Source organism: Ambystoma mexicanum, chromosome 4q, assembly GCF_040938575.1.
Source record: "Ambystoma mexicanum isolate Mex_15411 chromosome 4q, UKY_AmexF1_1, whole genome shotgun sequence".
NCBI classification, from domain to species: Eukaryota; Metazoa; Chordata; class Amphibia; order Caudata; family Ambystomatidae; genus Ambystoma; species Ambystoma mexicanum.
This window is the reverse complement of record NC_090928.1, coordinates 636542217-636565440: the sequence shown is the minus strand read 5'-3', so window position 1 is coordinate 636565440 and position 23224 is coordinate 636542217. Positions and strand designations below refer to the sequence as shown.

The window sequence follows — 23224 nt, the reverse complement described above, 5'->3', positions numbered from 1 at the left end:
GGCAGTTCCTTTTATCCTTATAAACCGTCTTTATGGTGACGGTTAGCCCCGGGGCCTATGCCTTTATATTGCCCTTCAGCGGGCTGCCAGGCTCTTATTTGTGCCCCCTGTCAGTTGTGGCTCATCTCCTGTGCCGCTAGGAGGAAGAGGCCCGACCCACCTCCTGTGTGTTTCATGCCAAGATTACCTATCTCCTGTTTCATGTTACTTAGATTGTTGGAGCTGGAGGGAAAGTGGTGAATTTCAGTATTTTAGCTGTTCGGCAACTTAGTAAGGTCTCAACGCCAGCGTCCACCACGTAGAACCTGGTTCTGCACGCTTCCCCATTGTAAACAATGTCACCTTTACATGATCCGTTCACGGGAAGGGAGGTTTCACTCTTGTATGCATAAGTGGACGGTTCTGCGTTGGATGGCTGTTTGGATGTCCATTGTCTTTAATTCACGGAGCATCACCTTCACTGTTAACCCAGTGTCAATCACCACCTTGGTGGGTGTGTTGTTTATGAGTACCATGCATGTTGGGTGGGATTTGCGTGACTTCTTCCTTGCCATGTGACTCAATCGCGTAGATGAGATGCACTCTTTCATCTTGTCGTTTGCGGTGTGAGGCGTGCTGCTCTCGGGACGATTCATCCTCTGAATCTATACTTCCATCACTGTCGCTGATGCCCGTCCGCTCGACTGTTCTTGCCTTGCCTTTGCGATTCTGTGTTGGTAGGACGGGGTGCCGTCCTGGTGGTCGTCCTTTGGTGTCCACAGCGGCTGTGGCAGCTGAGTTTTGTTCTGGGATGGTCCATAGGCGACTGATGGCAGCCTCTATCACGGCTACTTGGTAGTCAGTTCTCTCCGTCTGGGGTCCCATTTCCAGAATGCGGTCCAGGGGGATGTTGCGTTCTGATAGAATGTTTCTCCAGAGTTTCTGACGATATTCTGTGAATGACCTGTGCCTCACAGAGAATTCTTAATTTGGGAACTCACATCCTATGGCTAGTTCACGGATCCTTGAGTGGAATGTAGCAATGCAGTATTGTCATCAACACACCTGAGCCAGCAGGTAAGTTATCTGGGTTTATTAGTTAAGTACACAGCAGGAAAACCCGCACATCCTTGCCAGCCAGCTCTCTATCTCCAACTGCCCCCCATGGAACACACATTCAGATGACAACACTCTAAACACAGTGACATCACCTAATTCCACTGACATCACCACTCCAGGGAGGTAAATGGATAGGGGGAAGACACAGGAGGGAAGACACTCATTATAACACTTCTCCCTCCCTTCATTTAATAATAGGAAAACACCAAACATTGGTAGAGTCTTAGTCATTCCAACACACAAGGTACCATCCTACACAATACCGATACAAATACGTGTGGCTACCATGTACCTGCCCCAGCAACACCGCTCATATGTACAAGAGACCCATCCCCAGGAAATGGTCCACATGAAGCCCATTCACACACCAAGGCCAACAACAGAGCACAAATACTCCACACTACCAAAAAGGTACAAAGGCGCACTGACACCACTGAAAACTAGCTCCCCGCTAATAAAACCCAGAAGCACAAAGTAGGTGGCGACACCCTTGCTCAACAACACCTACCCAAAAGGAACACAGATCCAACCAACAACACTTTAACTACACACTGTCCACCAATAAACTCACAAAAGAGGAACCCACCGAAATGCAGTAAGGGCTGCACCTCCCTTCAACTGAACTGGAATTACAACTCGAGGAACAAAACAATAAAACAAGCACTCCACCTGCTTCAAGCTGCCCCTTGAAGCCTAGGGCCTGCCACACCCCAGCGTCCCAGAAACGGATATACTACTTAACAACCACGACCCTTCAGTGCACCTGCACCTTCCACCCTGGTCTGCACCCCAGGGTACCAGGGCTGCCACCCCCGGGCACTAACCCAACTCAAATGAGCAACAACAAGCACAACTAACATCAGTTCCGAAAACTCCTTAAATCAGGGAACACATTAACTCTGGCCACAACCAAACCTGAAAATACTATGCAAATCTAGTCCATGTGAAACAACGCACAAAAAGGATCCACAAAGACCTCAATATCACGGTGCAAGCTAGACACCACCCTAACACCACGGGACCCCTAGTCCCTGCCACACAGAACACCTCTACAACCACAGGACCCCTAGTCCCTGCCACACAGAACATCCCTACAGCCACGGAACCCCTAGTCCCTGCCAACTGTACCGCGGTATAACACAACCGATCTACAGCACAACTACACATAACCGGGACCCCTAGTCCCTGCTATCTGTACTACAGTATTCCACAACCGCATATACGGTGCACCTACACATCCCCAGGACCCCAGGTCCCTGCCAACTGTACCACAGTACCACCACTGCATCTACAGTACACCTCCACTCCCAGGACCGATAAATCCCTGACCACCGTACTACAGTATATCACAAATATACCTGCAGTACACCCGAGCATAATTGAGACCCCAAGTCCCTGCCAAATGTCCACACTAATGGAGTGCATCACAGCAACACAACACTCCCACTGCACCACCGCAGCTCATTGCACCACTCTTAAACCCTGGACCCCAAGTTCGTGCCTAACCACAGGACAGCAATATAATCATAACGCATGTAGCCACAATATCTGCCCATGGCACTTCACCCTCCACACGACCATCACCGCATTAAAGTGGCAGATATAGACAAATGAACAAATGCCAACATCATTACATGACAAAGTCCACTGTGCGACGAAAGCTACAATTACTCTGTGGAAAAATAATAGGCAAACATAGATGTGCAAGAAATAATAACAATGCACATAACCCACGAGTCCTTCCACCCACCCGTGAGTCCATCCAGAAAATGTATTCAGCCCCCACCTGTAATAGAAAAATGTTAACACACAATAAAGTTGAACCCGCCACCCACGAATCCGAGTACCCACAGTAAAAACCAACTGTAATGACTTTATATCTTGTTGGACAACATAATAAATGACATCAAATACAATTCATGTTTAATTTCCAAAACTCTTAAAGAGTAGGGCCACAACACAAACACACATACTCATACAGGCCCTTTACGTTGAACACTCCGGAGCAGAACACAAGTAGACAACAACACACAAACGAGACACCACTCACACGGCCTTACAGGGACTTAACTCAGTTTTGCAAAAACGCATCTTGTCCTCTTGAGTTGGCACATCTGGTTGAAACCGAATGCAGAAACATAAGTCTACTCGAAGTAGACTCCAACCAAACCTTGCACCCATAGTCACACCGGCGAAAACTCACGTCTGCCAACCCAAGAACACCTGAAACTTCCGATTCCTCCGGAGACCTGCGCTTACACTGCAATCTTCATTTCCATTTCTTCGGAATGCAAAAAGATTCCCCACAAGACATTTCCAGGGAAACCGATGACCTCCAGGTCCAGTCCTGCTCCCCAGCCATGTAGATTAACACAAATAGAAAGCAAGGAAACCCACACCTCCTTGTTCCTTACGTGCCCCGTTCCACGTCCTACATCGGGAGCGCACCATAACTTGCGTCGAATACGCAGCGTTCATCGAGTCACTTCCGTGTTCTAGCGCCATCTGCTGGGACATGTCACAAAGACCCTGCTACGGGCCACATGACTGCAGGGCAGCGGTCATCCATGCCTGCCAGGAATGCTCACGCTCTCGGGCCAGACCACGGAAACCCTCTCACCTCCAATGACTCCACTCGACCCTCCTGCTCTGGACCCAAGGACCTTCACTTCGTGGTCCCTGCTACAGACGGCGGACAGCCGCCCACGGAGATTGCTGAGTGCCTCTGGACCTCGTGGCACTGAGTGCGCCTCCTTAGAGCGCTCAGACAGTCCAGGCTCCCTCTCAAGATGTCTCAGGAGCCACTTGCTCTTGTTCAACACCACCTGGCCTGTTGACCTGCAGACTCTGGTCCGGACCTCCAGAGCTGCACAGCTGGCTGCTTGTCAGGATGTGGACATTTGGAGGGCGGTGTTCTGCTCAGCTGCTGTCCCCTCCTCGACAGGATACCATCCTCGTTGCCAGTGTAGCAATGTAGTATTGTCATCAACACACCTGAGCCAGCAGGTAAGTTATATGGGTTTATTAGTTAAGTACACAGCAGGAAACACCTGCACATCCTTGCCAGCCAGCTCTCTATCTCCAACTGCCCCCCATGGAACACACATTCAGATGACAACACTCTTAACAGAGTGACATCACCTAATTCCACTGACATCACCACTCCAGGGAGGTAAATGGATAAGGGGAAGACACAGGAGGGATGACACTCATTATAACATGGAACTCATCGATGGATGCAGTTGGCCATTGTCTCGCTAGACTCAGTTGGTAGCGTTCGTAGTCTGGATTTAGCTTGGGGCAAAATTTGCCATGGAGTACGTTCCTCGCTGTTTGGTATTCATCTTCTGTGCCTCTATTTTGGAAGCGTGTTGAAAAGCTGCAACGCGAGTGTGCCTAGGTTCAGCATTAGTAGTGTGCATTTTGCTTCATTATGGGAGCGATGGTTGTTGTTAAAATGGTACTGCCTGGCCTTCGTTTGAGTGACCGTGTTCGGAGTGGGCCCCTGTAGTTCACTGAGTGCACTTTAGCTTTCCATGCAGCGCTCGCACGTTGTGCATGTTTTTTTTGTCCACCAGGGGGTGCTGTTGTCAGGGATCACTGCCCTCACCTGTAGTGTGGCTCTGAGGGGCTTGGATGAGCGGTCCGCCGGGGCACAGAAGTTAACCCGTGGGGTGGGGGCCTTGCCGCGCTGTGTTTTCTTCCTTGCCTACACAGGGAGTGCAGGCTACAGCACTGCGGACTCTGCTCTCCTGCGCAGAAGCTACAGCTCAGGAGCTGGCACTCCGTGGCAGGGAGAGCAACTGCAGGGCACGGCTAACTGGGTTTGGGGTCTCATTGTCGCCAGTGTGGTGTCAGGTGGGACCTGCCGTTCCTGCTTCCAGGAGGCCAGGCCCGGTGGAGTTTGTTCGGGGCAGTAATGAATAAATGACAAACACGCAGCATTATTGGTTCACTCCCGACTGTCCCGTTTTGGCGGGCAGTCTGCCTTTTTGGCTGGCACGTCAGAACGCCTCCGGGCCTTTCCTCTGGATGCCACACACAGTAAGGCACGCATGCTTATATACATTTATATATTTGTTTGCGTATCTTCCTATGGTTTGTGTACTTTTCAGGTCACGCCCATCATGCAAGACACACCCCCAAATGATGGCCCCTTCAATTTCTTACCCCACTTAAAGCCCTGAGTCCCCACCTGTGTCACAAAGAGTACAAAATACCTTCCTGCATTATCCCATAGTATGGGACAACAAATACCAGAATGCATTTGAGCAAATTGGAAACAAGGGCTTTGTGGTTTTACATTTTTTTCATGACGTGCAACTGCTTGTGATGGGTGGCAGGGTCACCACTTTTAATGCGCTTTGCCCAACATCAACGGCCAACAGCCACCTTTACTAAATCACCATACCATTGAGCCGCCCCCCAGTCACAACTCTGCATGGAGATCATAGAAAATAGCCGTTAAGCTCTCTCGGTGATAAAAACATACGAGCACCCTTCCACAACCGGCCCCCCAACCCCCATGTTAGACGCCCGGGCACCGTGATTGCAGCAGATGGGATCTTCCCTAGCCTCAGATATTAAAACAAGCATAATGATAAGGCTATTATGTCTCAAACACACCCCAGGTAAACCTTCTCTCTCAGTGCATTCGTTTCCTAAGCTAAGTGCCTTTACACAAGTGGCTTGTGGCATTTGTAGCCCCCCATAGCAGATGCCCTTGGCAATGCCGGTGTTGTTTGATATTCTGACGCATCCCCATGGCAGAATTATAAGGGGCGTTCGGCAATCTTCGGAGTCACGCCCACCCACCCAGCAGCCCGCCCTTGGCACCAGCAGGTAGGCGTGGCTCCATCATTCTGCCATGGAGATGCAGAATTACCATGCAACATGGTTACTTATTCTCACCCTGATACCCACTGCGCATCACACGTGCGCCCAAAACAGCCTCACAATCTTTCTCTCAGACGAAGAGGTACTAATTAACCAGAGCACAGCCTGCAGTCGCTCGCCCGAAAGTTGAAACACGAGGTAACAATTCCGAGTTCCCGATAAACGTAGCGTGCAAGATCTCAGTGCACCCTTTCGTTAAATGATGCCCTTAACCTTTCATTTCTTTTATTCTCACCGATCACATTTAATACGCCATTCCAAAGGCCGCTAAAATGGTGGCGTGCTTCTGCATCCCGCTCCCCCCTGGCCTTACATTTCATCTGTCACCCGTGCCCACAGAAATGGGGAATAGGGAAGGTCACATTGCTGTGATAATGAAACTCCGCTTAAAATAGTACTGTTATTCTTACAGATGTGGGCCAACTTTGAAACACATATTATCGAGTGCGTGCTGAGCGCACAATGCCTCATTCTGTTCGAATGAGCGTGAAGCTGGGAGGGCACTCATGAATAAATGACAGTCTGCACGAGATAAAGGGGCCGGGGGCAAGTGGTTCCTGCCTCGCAAAGGAGCAGGGGCACGAGAGCGGTGGCAGGCCTGGCACTGAGGTGTAGGGGTGCAGTAAGTGCCAAGCAGACAGGGAAGCTGCCACAAGGGGGGCGCAAAAAAAAAAAGCATAGAGGGAGACGGACAGGGCTCAAGTCGAGGGTGCACGCAGGGGGACGGAGTCCACCCACTTTATTCAGCTAACATGTGAAACATTGAATGTCCTCTTTAAATGTATGAATTAAAGGTGACCTCAGGGATCAAACAACTTCATTGGTTTGTAGACCGAACACTTCACCACTGCACTATGTAACCTGATGAAGAATAACAAATAACTAAAGGTGAAATGTCCCATTTCGATACTGCAGGTCCCACGGAAAACATTTGGATTGGTTCTTGGAGTTTAACATGTACACCTTTTAACGTTTTCAAAAACAGTATTAGAAGAACATATCCTCTCTTGGTTTTGTGTGTGTGTGTGTGTGTGTGGATTTTATGAAAGGGAAATGCTATTTGTCCTTTTGTGCAAAGCCAATTTAATGAAATGTGCATATTTCACCCTGATATGATAATTTCTGGCGACGTCACATCTCATTTGTCTGTTGGTGAGTCCGCACTTTTTAATTTTTAGGACTTGACCCCTGGAGAAGGGGGGAGATGATAAGGGAGAGCAAACAGGGAAAAAGAGAGAACACGCTGTACGAGACAAGGAAAGCGGGGGCCAAAGGAAGCAACGAGAGGGCCGGAATAGCTGCCAGGGCCGGAATAGCTGACGGCCGCGAGGGGCTGAGGGTGCGGCCGCCGCCGCCGAATGGAGGAGGATGGGAGAGCGGGAGGCCGGGCACAGGGGCCCGACCTGCTGCGGCGTGCGGAGGAGCGCAGCTCCCCACCCCGCTTCCACACTCACTGACCCCTGGCTTGGGGGAGTTCGCCTTCCACGGGCGGCCCCGTTTCCCTTTGCGGGGTCCGCGCGTGACGTGGCTGCCTCCCTCCCTCCGTCCCTCTCTCCCCGTGGGCAGGAGCAGGCCCGGCGGCGGGCGTCCTGGCGGCGGCGCTGCCTCCAGCCCCTCTCCTTCTCTCCCTGCGGCTTTTCAGGAAACGTCCCCGCGCGGGAGGGAGGGAGGAGGGGGCCCAGGATACGTGCCAGGCGGCATTTCTCCCGCTGCTCTGCGGAGCCGCCCCTTCCATTGATGAAATGCGGGCAGCGTGGAGGGGCACACCCCCTGGCCGTCCAGTCCTGCGTGCGGAGGAGGAGGAGGGGGTGTGGCGAAGCCCGGCTCGGTGCAGCCCTCGGGACGCCAGTCCCCCCCCCCCCCCCCGGCCCCCAGCCCCCCAGTGCGGGCACTTGTCCTCTGTCATGGTATGCGGGAGCATGACGGATTGATACCTGTGCATGGTTAACTCTTTCAGCTCCTCACCCCACACGTGACGCCTGTTCAGTAGGTCGGTCACTGAGAAATACCCATCTCGCTGCGCAGCCACAGACATCCCTCTGCACATCTGGAGCCAACAGCTGTAGCCCGAGTCTCTTGCTTACTCTACCACCATGTCGAAATATACAGAAGGTAAGCTTTATTTTTTTGTTATATGTGTGGTTTGTTCGTACGTATGGAGACTGTACACACCAACCCGCTGGTTATTAGAAATCATTTCAAAATGTGCATATTAACAGTGGGGGGGGGCATTCGTGTCTGTTCGATGCGCCAGTTATTTCCGTGTGTGGTTTTCTGGAGTATTCCAGGAAGCGAGAAGCAGGCTGGAGTGCCCAGTGGGCTCCTGGAATGCAGGAGGAGGGGAGCGCGAGGCACCGGTGTGCAGTTCCCCCTTCTGGCAAGGACCTTGATGGGTGCCTGGCTGCCATGGTCCAGGCGGCTGGCTTGGGCAGCCTGTGAAACTCCTCCGTGTGTGGACGTGCTGCCTGCAGCTTGAGGCACGCAGCCCCCGCACGCTTGCACCAGCAGGGGCCCTGACTTTGCTGCACTGCTGTACGCCACGACAAGGGTAAAGCATGGCACACTGACCGAAGGCCACCAACCTGCTACCCTTCCTCTGCAGCAGTGTCTCCTTTGGGTGCTGCTGTTATGCGCCTGGCGGCTAGCACGCCTACTGTCATGCAGGCACTTGAACTGTCATACGCGATCTTAATAATAACAATACCTTGTTATTTATACAGCGCTTTCATTCAAAGCACTTTACATAGAACATTTTTACATACATTATTATTACCCAATCAGCGTTTTCTTCCCAGGCAAACCATCAAAATCATATCCATAATGGTTGTCTCGGTTCGTATCCATTTCTCATATATTGTTTTCGTGTCGCTGGAGTAATGGCTTCATTGATACTTTGTTTAGTATGTTTTGGTCTCTAAGTAATTGAATTGCAGAGCAGTGGTGCCTCTAGGAATTATACTCGTGGAGGGCACACAGGGGTCAGCATGGGGGAAAGTGGTGGGGAGGTGGACACAGCTGCCGGTAAATAAGTCATAAATAGAAAACGCACACCTGTGCGTTTGTGTGCGCAATACCACCCTGATTCGTTTCCCGTGTGCAAGTTCTATCCCCTCGCTGGCATTCACGAACAAAGCCTCCTTCTGCTTCAAACAAAGTAGTCAGAAAAACAAGCATTGGCAATGCAAACAGTTTGGGCTTTTTTGTAGGCATGGGAAAGGCATTTGCCAGGCACTGCCGCATTGGTATTAACTGGCCAGCTGCAGAATGGTGCGAGTCCCTGGCATATAACTGTCGTGCCTGGCAAATGAATAATACTTATACATGATGCAAATCTGTTGGCTTTGCCCATGCTTGTTTTTGAAAGGACTTCAGTGCAAGACTCGCCAAGTGGTTATAAATCCAGTGGTCGAAGCCAGACCTCGTTAAGACATTTTTATTACACCAATAGCATGTTCACCTCTCCAATTAAGTACATTCTCAGAAGACTACTTTGAAAAAACACTGGCATGCACTTCGAGCACAAAGCTTGATGGTAAGACTTTTGACAGTGTGCTTGTCTATATAGACCAATACTACCCTCCAGTTGCAAGGTTGCAAATACAGCTCATTAGAGAAATCCCATGCCTGGGGGTTTTGACGTGGACATGTCATGCTACGGATCATATTGACTGCTCATGGAAAGGCTAATCCCTATGGCCCTTTGCACCCAGTTCCTGCCCAAAACACCACCTCATGAGAACTCTTTGAGCAGCTTTAATCAGCCTTACCCTCAAACGTTTGCACTCTAAGTTTCAGCCAGTGTTGTTTAAAGCATTCTCCTGAGAGTTAATAACTTAATTGGAGCTATAAACACACTATTGGTGTAATACAAATGTCTTAATCAGGTCTGCCTTCAGCCGGTCAATAAAATGCCTCATTACGACCCAGACGGTAAGGGGTTAATGGCGCCGTAAAAGGTGGCGGTGCCGTTAACCCCTTACCGCCTAATTACGAGGTCACTTTGCGGGTCCTCACCTTAACGGCTGGTTTTACCAGCCGTTAAGGAAGGAACCCGCAAAGGGACTTTTGAGGTAATTACGGTACCGCAATTTGCGGTACTGTAACTACCGCCTTCCCCATTCCCATTGAGCCCCATGGGGGCAAAAATGGGAATGGGGAAGGGCCAATGGTGAATGGGGAATTTCCGCCCCGCCATCCTTGGAATGGGGCGGTAATTCCGCCATCCACCATGGTGCAATCGGTAAAATACCGGCTTCAACCATGGCGCTAAAAGCGCCATGGTTTACGCCTGGGTCGTAATGACCCCCTTCACAAAAGTCCTGTTAAAAACAAGCCCTGGCAAAGCCAACAGTTTTGGCTTGTGTTTAAGTATCGACACTGCTATTAGATGCCCAGGCACTCCACCATTTTGCACATGCTGCCATTAATGGCAGTTTAATACCCCTACGGTTGTGTCTGGCAAGCTCCTTTCCTCTGCCTACACAAAAGCCCAAACTGTTGGCATTGCCAATGCTTGTTATTTCTTAGTAGCTTAACGCAAGTGGGAGTTTGTTTCAGAGGCAATTTGCCTTTTCTGATAGTGTCCTGCTTCGTTTCTTGAATTTTGAAGAGCGGTGAAGTAAGACCAAGGTTCTTTTGTGGTTTCTTCACTCTGACATGTTTCAGCAAGCCGAACCAGAGGCGGTTCATCATTAATCAATGGCTGATTTGCAGACCTGTTCAAAGGACCATTTCTATTTCCGATTCGCAGATTTCTCTTGTGGAGTCAACAACCATGGAAGCCGAGCCTTGATGTAGGCTCATCAAGTGCATTGTCTCTGCTACCATCCTAAGTTATAACGGGAGTGGAGAAATTACACGTGGCGTGTGCCCACTTGACGCCTCGGTGTCGTGTGTGGTGTTCTTCCACGGGCTCCCAGGGAATCATGGGATCTAAATCGGAACTTGAGCCCTTTCAGTGTCACGCGCTGGCTCCGCCCCCGAGCGTCTCTCCTGCCGCTTGCTGGCCAGCTGCTGTGACTTCGCGTGACCCTTTGCGGTCAGCTCATGATGAGAAGAACCTGTGGGCCATTGCCCTTTACCAAGGTCGCTAGTGCGACACTGGCGAATGCCAGGCGTGAAGGCAACTCTTGCAAAATAAAGATCTGTAAATGCAAGGCAAAATAGGGATCAGATTTTGTATCGCATGTAAACTTGTTGAGTAAGATTTGTATCCTCTTTTGTGTGCATAAAATTAATACCCGTGTTTACGCCATATCTTACTTAGCAAAAACCAGCCTTTGACTAAAAAAGTGCTCTTTCCGTTGGATGCAACATGAACTGCAATTGCACAGTGTAAGTAAGGATCGCGGAAGCCACTAAAAAGTTCTGTGCGGCCTCCTACTTTCTACACGCGTAACTTCAAGCTGATTTTTGGCATTATTATGAATCGTACGTTATCCTTTATAGTTCCCTGTGATAATGGTGTCCTAGTGCTCCAGATAAGATTTTGAAGTGGAGTATTTGGGAGTAAAATGATTTTTTGGGTAGTAAAAATGTACGTCTGGTTCCCAATGACAGTATTTTATAAGTGAGTAAAAATATGTTTTGACTGGGAAACAGAACTGTTTTTTTAATAATGATTTCTTTACACCTAGTTATTCATACACATTAAAAGATACATGTTTACTTATTTCGATCAGGCAGTAATAGCAATTCCTTCCTGTGCGACTATCTGCACTGCTGGTCCAAACATATCCATGGAGCTGTGGGAGTGAAAGCAGGGGACATGGTCATGCATGTTTGTTTCCCATTTTTTGATGGCTGTATTTTTACTCCCCTTTTAGATTTTTTGGGAGTATTTGCCTATTTCTAGAGAGTAAAAGTGGCTAATACACCCCTTTGCTGTAGAGCTGGGTGTTCTTCTCTACATGGAAGGAAAAGGTGCCTTGAAGTTAGGTGAATGTTGCAGTGTCTGGTGAGCCGGCTTGTTTTTGCAAAGTGGACTTTGGTGGCTAATGCAGACGGGTACTTTTTCTCAAAACAAAGGAATAGATTGAAGCTCAGACGCATCTTTCATGAGTTTTATTTCGAGGCAGTAATGGTTCTGACGTCATGTCTACAGCATATAATCTAAGCAATCCATTGTGAGGTAGGAAATGCAGGATTCTAAATGTGATCATCTACTGTATTCTTTAAGCATATTGCAAGATGGACTGTGACTGTGACAAATCAATTTCCGGGGCACCAGTGGTCCAGTGATGAATATCGGTTTCTAAACCAAAACCATCAATCAGCCCCACACCTCTTGTACATCAGAAGGGATCCAAACAGATTGGAAACACAAGCCAATTATACACCTGCTTGTCCAATTTTGGTAACGTGGACAGACGAATGGCAGGCTCATCTCCGCAAGGTCGTGGATTGTTGGTTAGTTGGAACACAGTATACAATTACTACCCAATGATAAAAGGGACTGTCCAGTTAAGGTTGTATACAAACATCTGCTTTATCATTATTACAACAGACAGTTCTAGCACTCTACAAAATACAGCCCACCCTGTAAAGGAACACAGAGGACAGTTTCACAAAGGAAAGGGATGCACTCTGGATACTGACAGGAGGGTAATCGGTAAAGCAATCAGTCTTAACTGTTCAAGGATATTTGGTTTCAGCACCAAGGGAGCAAGGAGGCGCAAATGTCACTAGGGGCCTTCGGAGAAGAACCAGTTGGACAGAACCACAATGTACCTGATGCTTGAGATGATGCTGATGCTCAAAAGCGTTGAATCAGTTCCAGGACACTTTGCAGTTGCTGCAACAGAGTTCAAGATGGGAGACAGCTGCGGGTATCAGGCGGCAGGCAGTTCGGCAAGCAAGGCTGGACGGACAGCTGCAGGCTGGCCTACACAGTGACTCGGGGTCAAGAATAGTTGTGTCTCTGCTGGTTGGTGGACCTGGAACGCTGGTTGAGGTGTCTTGGACGGCTTTAGGGACTGCAGCATGACAACAGTCAGTGGTGCAGCCGGTCACGGTCCAAGTGCTCGAAGCCCTCGAAAATGTCCTTAAAAGATGGACACTGGTTGATGCTTGTTGTGGGACTCCACATAGCTTCTTCATAGGGCTTGTGCCGTCCTTTAAGGTGGACAGCCCAAAGCTGAGGAGAGTGTTTGCAGGCAACAGCATTGTCCTTTGTTCAGAGACTCAGTGACACTTCCCACCTAGGAAGCTTTCTGGCAGAACCTAGCTGGGCACGCTGTGTGCTGGCTGGGTACCGGTTCTGGAGCTGCTGGAGGGGTCCTCTGAAGTCGGTATCTCCCTCTGTTCTCTGGGAGATGTTTAGGGGAGGGATCTTGCTTCCCTCTTAGAAATCCTGGCCTTCCTTCACTGGCAGAAGCTCTGAGACAGACCGTACATTCAGCCAGGGTCAAAATGATTCCTTCTTACTCCTTTCAAAGTCGTTGGATGATCTGCTGAAAAAGGGTCTCAGCCCTCCTTTAAATCCAGATGGGCCTCAATGATTGGTGCAGGCTAAGCCTACCTTAATGAACCAATCCTGGGTCCCCACCAACAATCTTCTGCTATGCGTGAGGTTATAACCAGAGTGCTTTGCAACAGGAAAGGAAAGGGGTGCACCCCTACCTATTTTGTCATGCTTGTTATCGTGCACACCTGAAGTAGCCCCCCGTTCCATGAGGTGCGGCTTTCCCACAATGTGCACCCCTACCTATTTTGTTATGTTTGTTATCGTGCATACCTGGGGGAGCCCCCTGTTCCATGAGGTGCGGATTTCCCAGAAAGTGCACCACTACCTATTTTTTCATGCTTGTCATCATGCACACCTGAAGTAGCCCCCGTTCTATGAGGCACAGCTTTCCCAGAATGTGCACCCCTACCTATTTTGTCATGCTTGTTATTGTGCATACCTGAAGCAGCTCTCCGTACTGTGAGGCAAGGCTCTCCAATGCATCATGTAACCAATCTATATGTACCATGCACTTCCTGTAACTAGTGCCTAGATGCCTGAGGGGTTTGTGCGCTGAAATAAATGTAAACATAAATAATTAAATGAACATGTACTACTAAGTCCCACCCATCTTCCTGTCTATTGTGGATCAAAGTGTCTCTCTGGTTAATCTAGCTCTCTGTGACTCCTGATCAAAGCGCAGGTCTCCCTTGAAGTTTGTGGCGAGAACAGACTTTGTCTCCCTCAAATCGCATACTTCTTCCATCTGAAAGGGGTTCGCCCTGCAGGGGTTGCCTGCTGTAAACAGTTGTCCCAGGCATGACATTTGCTGCCCTTCATACAGAGGGGTTGGATCTAGCTTCAAGTTGACACATTGCATATCAAAAAAGTGTTGGGGTTTCCTGCCCTTTGTTAGTTCAGTGAAAAGGCCTCTTCGCAGCGCTGCTTCAATTAACTCACATCAGTATGCACTGCCACCACACCGAATTTAACAATAGGCAGGGCGGATCCATGGAGACTTTGATATTTTAATTAGGTTGGCCATGGCCGGAGGAAGGTGTTGCCTTCCTCCTTCCTGAGATAATTTTATGTACCTGTGGCTGTCACATTCCAGCTTAATGTGACAGGGGGGACTGCGCCTGTAGGCTATGTCCCCTCAGAGTACACTTGACTATGTGTTTTTTGTGCAGCGAGCATAGAAAAATGTATGCAGGTTAGCCCCACACATTTTCTGAGATTTATCTGCCATCATTCTATTTCTTACAACATTTCAAAAAAGTCCAGGCGAGTGCACACTCCCCGTGTGAATGGTCTAATTCCTCACAGTGACCCGATAGAGGAACAAGGCTGAGCTCCTTTGTTAGGACACAAGACTTGCAAGGTGACTTTCAAAACCATTTTGGGGCATGATAGTGAGTATTTTATTCCTCATGACACAAGGTCTCTCTCTCACACACACATACACACACCACCTTTGGTACTTTACTTTATCTCTTTCTCACTGTAAACTAAAGGGACCGTACACATGTTATGTCAAATATAGAAACACAGTAGTGGGAAAAAGCAACACCATATAACAGAATAAATAAATAAAAGATACCTATTTCCCGCTTGTAATGTGTTTGAAAACAAAAATGTTAAATCAGTTTGATAAAAAGGCTTTTCAAAACTGACTTGCTTTAAAGTGTTTGGTACTATTCAGCTTGATTCTTGTTCTTCGCCACTAGATTGCAGTTCACAGAATAAACACACTTCCATGCATGTCTCCTTATCGGCCAATGACCTTTTGATCAGAGGAAGTTCGTTCAGAAATAACGATCTGAAAAGTTAGTTATTACTTTTGGTTAGTTGTTTTTAGAGGTAGCTCGAATTCTGCCTCTGACACTGCTTTCTCCACAGACATCGCAACTCATAATTCAACGTTATTATTAGAAATGAGTATTGGTGTCATTTTCCTATTACAAATAGGTAGTTTTGTCACCACTTGACAACAACAAGAACAGTAGCTACACATTTTTTCATATTGCTATTGCAAGCTCCCAAATATGAACATGTCTAAAGTATCATCTAGCATACAGTATATGAATATTGTAAGTCAGAGGGGTGCCTTCTGCAACAAGGCCAATGGCCCTCTTCCTTTTATGTTGTCACACACAGAAGGGGCGTGCTGCGAGATCCTTTTTATGCACTATAAAGGAGGGATTTTATTCCTTATAATCTATGTTCACATACTGATTCCTTGCTCGCTCTGATGCAAGAGATCATGTTGGAGTCTATGCTTTTGGTAACATGCGCACATATATGCGTCTTGTACTGCGTCGCAAAGCATCGCAAGCATTTTTTGAGTACTTTGAAAAAGTCCCTTTACAGCTGACATTGCATTTTGAAATAAGAGGGGCATGCGGATATCTTGTTGTTCTCTATGCTAAGTTCCAGCAGTGCACTTAATAAACCTACTAGCATGCATGCCTCCTTATAAACAGACTTCATTGTGATTGAAAGAAATCTTAGAAGAAAGCCATCCGTAAAACTAGTCATGCCTACAGATAAGGTGTATTAGCCACTTTTAACTCCGTAAACATTGACAAATACAACCAAAAAAGTAAAAGGGGGAGTAAAAATACTCCCAACAAAAACGAGGAAACTGACACTTAGGAGCTCTCCTGCTGCTTTCACCCACATAGCTTCATGGGGATGTTTGGGCCAGTAGTAGACGGTGTGCAGTTATAATGTCGACTGCAAAAAGTGGAATGACAAAAATGTGGAAAAAAAATTGCCGAATTTTTATTTTCTCGAATATGTCAGTTTTTATTTTACATGTTTTTTTTGTTGCTTTCGTGCGTTTAAAAAAAGGGTTTAAAAAAAAGAGGGTGTTGGGGGTAACACCCCCATTTCAAACTGAAAATTAAAAAAAGGACATTCCAAATTTTGTTTTTCAGACATTTTTTTTTCGACATTTTGACTTTCGACATTTTGTAATTCGACATTATCACTATAAACCGTAGTAGACGTAGAGCCAAAGGAAAACACTACTATTACTGCCTGATCAGAAGAGGGGGAAAACAATGCACCCTGTTAATGTGCATGCATAACTAGGTGCAAATATATTACAAAATCATTTCTGTTTTACAGTCAAAACAGTTTTACTTAGAAAATACTTGCATTGGGGATACGGTATGATATGGCATTAACGCGCCTGTACACAAGTGTTTATAGGCGTCATAAGACAAGTGAGGGAAAATGTAGAGAGGACAAGACAAACTATCTTACTAGGCCTTGTGTCATTTGGATTGTGCACGTGCGACAATAGAAGTGCAAGGGGAAGGAGCGGGGGAACTGCAAGGGAGCGGAAAGGGGGAACTGCAAGGGAGCGGAAAGGGGGACGTGCAGCCAGGGCAGCACAGCTCAAGGTAAGTGCAGGCAGTGGGGGGCTGTAGGGATTACGCTTACAGCCCCTAAGTGCGCTATTTGCCAGGGGGCAGTGCAATGAAGACTGGTTATGGAGGAGCTTGGTACCCAGCGAGATTCTGAGGGAAGCAAGCAACCAGTCAGCACAGCACAGGGGAGTTGCTAGGTCTGGAAAAGACCCGGGGCTAAGCTGATGTCGGAACTGTTGGGACTGGTGGCTAGCTAGTCTTTTGGCTGTAGCTCCTGAGATTCTATCCGGGGCTACAACCAAAAGATCAGGGGCTATAGCCCCCTTAGCCCCCCCTAGCAACGCCCCGGGTGCAGCAGACAGTTAAGTTAGCAAGGGATAGAAAGAGAGAAGCCAGAGGAGAAAAGTGGGGTCTTGAGCTGCTTCTAGAACTTCAAGTGGTCTGGCTCAAGTCTGAGAGTGGCAGGGAGGCCGTGACAGAGGTAGGCACCTGCAGAGAGAGACCCCCCGTTCTCTGCCTGGAGAAGCGTCCAACCCTCCGAGAGTTGAAGGTAGCTGAGCAAAGGACTCTGCAACTGAGGTATTTTGGAAGAGAGTTGGATGTAGTGTGGGCCCTGACCCCCGAAAGCCTTGTGGATGATGCAGACGGTCTTGAACTTGATCCTTGCAGCCACCGGGAGCCAGTGAAGAGATTTCAGGACTGGAGAGATACAGTCCTTGGGCTTGAAGCCAAGGATAAGTTTTGCAGTCCTGTTCTGGATTAGTTGCAGAGGGCAAAGAGTGGAGGTAGGCAGATTGAGGAAGAGGCTGTTGCAGTACTCCAGCCTGGAGAGAACCAGGGCTCTGGAGACATTGAGCTTCTGGGAAAAGGTGAGGAAAGGTGAAATACCTCTGAGGAGGTGCAGCTGGAAGTGGGCAGTGATGTGAGGAGAGAAGGAGAGGGTGGAGTTGAAGATGACTTCCTTTTTTATTCGCTACAAAATCATTTTACTCCAAACTTTAAAAAAATAGGGAGTAAAATATTCCCACTTCAAAATCATTTGGAACAATGAAGCTAGTCATCTCAGTAATGTTGTGCTAGTTTAAACTCTGTATAAAGAGCTGCCTTTCACTAGGCCCCGGAAGTATGTATTCACTTCACATCACATCAACTATGTAATATTTTATTGCACTTGACAGTGATGTCCTTTTCTCATGGTGGGTCTGTAGTGATGTCATAACTAATCTTTAATAAAATCAAAATACAGTTTTCTGATAGACATTACATGGTTCCATCTTGAAGTCACTGAAAAGTTCTCTGCAGCCTTGTGTTTGATGCAGTCATAGAATTGAGAGATAACTTTTAATATTCTTATTTCATTTTGGGGATAGGTTAAAAGTAAACAAAACAAAATAGCAACCTTCTGACAATTTCAGTGTGTAATTTGAGATAAAGCAGTTTTTTGAATAGTTCCTAGTGAGGTGCTGGACTTCCCTTCAGGGTGGGGAAGGCGCTCGAGATGGGGATGGGCCTCAATAAGGGGTCTCCCAATAGGGTAAAGTCAAGGATGGCGCCGCTCCCCGGAGCGGGAATGGACTTTTCGGCATGGAATGAGATCTGCCGCAATGCAGGGATGGGGATGGGCTGAGAATGCAATCGGGATCAGCGTTGTGCTGCACTTGAGAGCAGTTGGGGATCTCTGAGCAGGGATGTGCTTCTGGTGGGAATGTACCACTTAGGGGAGCATTGATGCTTTATCGTGGATGATGCTTTGCTTAGGGTAGGGTTGGGAAGGGATGACTTTTAGGAGAGGAGCAGGGGTTGCCCTTGTGTGGGGTGCAGGCATGGGCCTAACTGAATACTTGTGGTTAGAGTGGGGTGTGTGAAACAATGATGCAGTGTCTCATTAAAAAGTGCTGATGTCGGAATTATCTGATCACAATTGAATGTACTAGATGTGACGTTATTACTGGATGATAACGTTCTGAAGTGTAAATCACATTGGTACACTTTGTACTAATGCCCTAATGAGTGTATGTATACCATTTTGGCAATATGTTGACTATGCAGTCTTAATGAGTGATAATAATAGTGATAATAGTCTGATGATTTTATGCATATCATTTTGGCAATAGGTTGACTAAATAGTCTTAATTAGTGATATTAATAGTGATAATAGTGATAATGTTCTGATTATGTTATGTATATAATTTTGGCAATATCTTGACTAGTCTTAATTAGTGATATTAATAGTGATAATAGTGATAATGTTCTGATTATGTTATGTATATAATTTTGGCAATATGTTGAATAAATAGTCTTAATTAGTGATATTAATAGTGATAATAGTGATAATGTTCTGATTATGTCATGTATATAATTTTGGCAATATGTTGATTAAATAGTCTTAATTAGTGATATTAATAGTGATAATGCGCTGATGGGTGTATGTATATCATTTTGGCAATATGTTGACTAACTAGGCTTACTTTGAAAAAAACACTTTAGCTCTGTTACAAATAATTTTATTTCATACAGGAGAACTACAAAGATATTTAAAATATGAGAAAGAAAAATGGTATTAGTGTTCTGTTGTGCTGTATCGTTAAAATAACTTCTCTGGGAACTCGTGGAATGGGGTTGTACCCGCTTCATGGGAGTTTGACATAAGGCTGCTCGTTTAGAAGAACATGTAGGTCACCCCCACTGGGAGACTAAATGAAGTGACCATGGAAAAAATTTTCCCTCAAACGCACGCCAGAATCAATCAGACTCTCGTTCTCTTGCGCAATAAAGCCATATCTACAATTTAACAGCTGCTGTTTATTCTTTGTTTATTGTTTACTTTTATTGAACTATGTTAGTTTTAATTCCCGACACTACACTTTTGTAGGCACATGTTCTACAAGTATAGATGTTGATTCCAAAAATTGTTCAGGCTTTGCCTGGAAGATCCTTTGGTCATCTCAAATGATAAGAACTGCATGCAGTGTAGTGCATGCAGTGTCATGCATCACCAATTATATCGATTGATAACTACACACGTTTCGTGCGTGACACAACCTGTCGTCATGCCACTTCTACTGGGAGATGTTACATTGCCATACAATAGCTTTCAAATGTACACTATATAAAATGTGTGAGGTCCAAATCCTATTACAGAAATGTGAGAAGCATAGGGTGCTGGCTGCTGTTCGCTGGTTATTATATCAATGAGCAGAACTAATTATCACGTATTTGTGGTTTGCTGTCTGCCAATGACAAGCGTTCATGCGTGTACTATTACCTATCTCACAATACTGACGCAGCACATGCATGTGTTGTTGCCATCTGGTGATGGACATTAACATTCACTAATGTAAGGACAAACCTTTATCAAGCTTACTATAAAAAACCGTTTGCTACATTAATCTTGTTTTAATAACAAAGCATGTGCAAAACGTGAGTATCTGAATAAGGAATTGAGGATGTGAGTCATCTTGCCATGTTATGTGTGTGATCTGATACTTCATACGACAACGTTCCTTGAACATTACTGGGCTTTTTACTTTTTCAGTTACTATGCCATAATGGACATTGCTCTAGACATATTTCTCTGCCACATTATAATAATTATAATGCGAGTAAACCAAATGGCCCTTGTGCACAAACAGTACATCAGAACTTGTAAAGTGCTGCAGGTTGTATTCGGTTTATTGCCCATGTGGAATATATTGTGAAGTCATGACTTCCACACTGAGATTGCTTGCTGGCGTGCTTGTGTTTAAGCACGAAACACATTGAACAGTGAATACATGTGTTGATGTGTGGCATTACACGTGGTCCATACAATTTGACGGAGCCAAATGAAATTTCAGCCAAAGCATGAACTCTTTTAGGATTCAACATTTGATACTTGCCATTCATAAAAAGTGTCTACATTGTGAGGCCTGCTTATAGAACACGTGTCGGCAAAAGTGTAACATATCAGGAATTCCAACCAACACATTTTAATAAAAACAAAGCACATCTACTGTATTGACTATATATGCCCTTACTGTACAAGAAAAATGAGCCTAAATCGGGTGCAGGTTTTAGAGAATTTATTTTTCCACGATCCATGAAACTACCTTGGCTTTTCCTTTATAAGATTCTTGTATCAATTGTGCACGTTTATTTTTATTTTTGCATGTATTCAAATTGAGGAAATCGGACAATGCTTTTCATGCCATCCATCATGGCCCATCTCAGCACCGTGTTCATAAAGCATTATCCCAGTAGTGGTGGGGTTATGCCCATGCCTCAATGGCTGCCCATGAACTGCCATCGCATTGCCATGCATAATCTAACTTTCTGTTTGGCTTAATACAACAATTCAGACAGACAAAGCAGCTCGGAATGGGTAGTTATTGTCACATAGACATGTTTGTTTGGCACCTGTTCTGGGGAGTCGAAAGTAGGTCATGGTAGCTGTTAGTGACAAGCTAAACAATCTCTTCTAGACTACAAGCTCTCACCAGTTTTGAAAGCTGCAATCCATTTTAGCAAGACTGCCTTTAGATAAAAATGTCCTTCCACTTTAACTATACTCCCAATTTGGGCAACATGGTATTGAGCACATGAGTACAATGGGTTTAGCCTGTACACTGGAATAAAATGTTGCTTTGCGCATGCATGCACTTCAAAATAGGCTGTGCATCCTAACATTCATGTCTTCTTAGCTGGGAAAGCATCGCAAACCCACAAAAGGCCACTTTTAACAGTACAGGAAGTAAACTGTATCAGTGGTCATCTCTGCCCTAGATTATGTGTTCTGGGCGAGTTCACTTATGAGTAAGTAGACCTTCCATCATGGTTCTGAAAATATATTCCAGAAACAAGTCCTTTCAACTTCAGTCAACTCCTTTTCAGGAAACTGGAACAAATATTTGCAATGAGTGATGTTCTTGAGTGTGTCTGTTCATGTACGCCCTACTGGTTATTTTCCAACTATACAAGGCCTTACCTTGTCACACTCGGATCCTGTTCTCCACTACCGCTCCCCTGGATAACAGCCGCTTCAAGCTTTCTCTGCAGTGCAAGCTCTACAGCTGTACATGCTGCTAGCCATTGACTTGATGGTGGTGGTTTATGGTTACACTACTAGAATGGCAAATGGAAAGTGCAACCTTCAGGGTGTCCTGCAGCAAAAAAGCTTAAATATTAAACTTGTATGATGTGGATCAATTGTTAAAACTAGCTAATATTTGTAGACTCTGGGTTTGAGTTAAGTCTCTTGATAGTGTAAAGAAACAAAATCTCCCAAGAAACTTTCAAAGTGGAGTTCGGATTAGCACCTGAACTATTCTATCAAATGTGTTGATTAGAACACATTTACAGGGCTGTGTGGTAGCAAATCCTGGACATTGGGTGCGTGGCCAAGCAAAAAAAGCAAGCACTAGCAGTGTTGGAAATTAACACCTATTTGCTGGTATTGTAACGGTTTATTGAGAGGCCACCCTTAACACGGGGAGTTCCTTCCCTCCCCACTCAAGGTGTCACGCAACAAACTGTTTAACGGATTCTTTTATTCAGCCTTAATTCAGGCACATTTCATGCCCCTTGGATCGCCCTCACCACCTGAGCTAACAATGAGCCAAAACCAAGCTGGTGTAATATATTTGTATGTATTTAAATTAAAAGTAATAGAAATTCGCAGGAAAATGTCAAACACCACTTTATCCGTGGCACAACACAATACATTTCTCTCAACATAGAAAAATCACAAAAGTGAGCTGAAAAGAACACAAATCACAATTGTTTACTTCCTGCAAACTTCACTTCAAGAAATAATTAGCGCCGGTCAGTGAATACATTTATAGTTGTAGTGCTGCACAATTTCAATTTTCCTGTGGGCTTAAAATGCTAGCAGTCTGAGTTCAAAATTGGAACAAATACATATGGCAATTATGATTTCACCCACACTTTTAGTTTAAAATAAAGGGTGATTTAGCGGTTTGTTTTTCCCCCAACCCCCTGGACTTTGGTCTGTTTTGGGGAAGTCGGACAGGAAAATTGGAATGATTTGGGGAATTTCAGATTTCAGACCCCCCTCTACTGAAAGGCCTGTTTTAGGGGAAAGTTGGACAAAAAGATTGCACTGATTTAAGAACAAAGATACCCCTCTCCCTTTAAGAAGTCAGGGTCAACAAGACAAAAAGGATTACCCAATTAAATTATAGGCTATACATTTTCAGCGCACACTAAGAAAGTGAGCTTTGTTAATTTTGAATTTTAACTAAAATCACAACGTAGTGTTCCACCAAATGGGGAATTAATTACATGAATATTTTTAGTTAAATAGGCTCAGTAGCCACAGAGTTTTGCACCCCCCCACCTTATATAAAGGGAAAGGATTTGAGGCAAGCAGACTCCCTACCTTTTGGTTTCCCAGGGATCAGTTCTACTTACA

The 23224-nt window shown here is 46.1% G+C and overlaps 1 protein-coding gene across 2 annotated transcripts in view; it reads left to right on the top strand.

Moving 5' to 3' along the window:
• LOC138467890 (UTP--glucose-1-phosphate uridylyltransferase) overlaps positions 1-23224 on the top strand; it is an 839807-nt gene that overhangs the window by 162692 nt on the left and 653891 nt on the right. The window contains exon 1 of one of the 2 annotated variants that reach the window (XM_069608191.1): positions 7547-8106. The exons of the other annotated variant lie outside the window; for it this stretch is intronic. Coding sequence (XP_069464292.1) covers positions 8088-8106 — 19 coding nt within the window. The 5' untranslated portion in view covers positions 7547-8087. Of the gene's footprint in view, positions 1-7546; positions 8107-23224 lie in introns of those variants that run through there. 2 annotated transcript variants of the gene reach the window in all.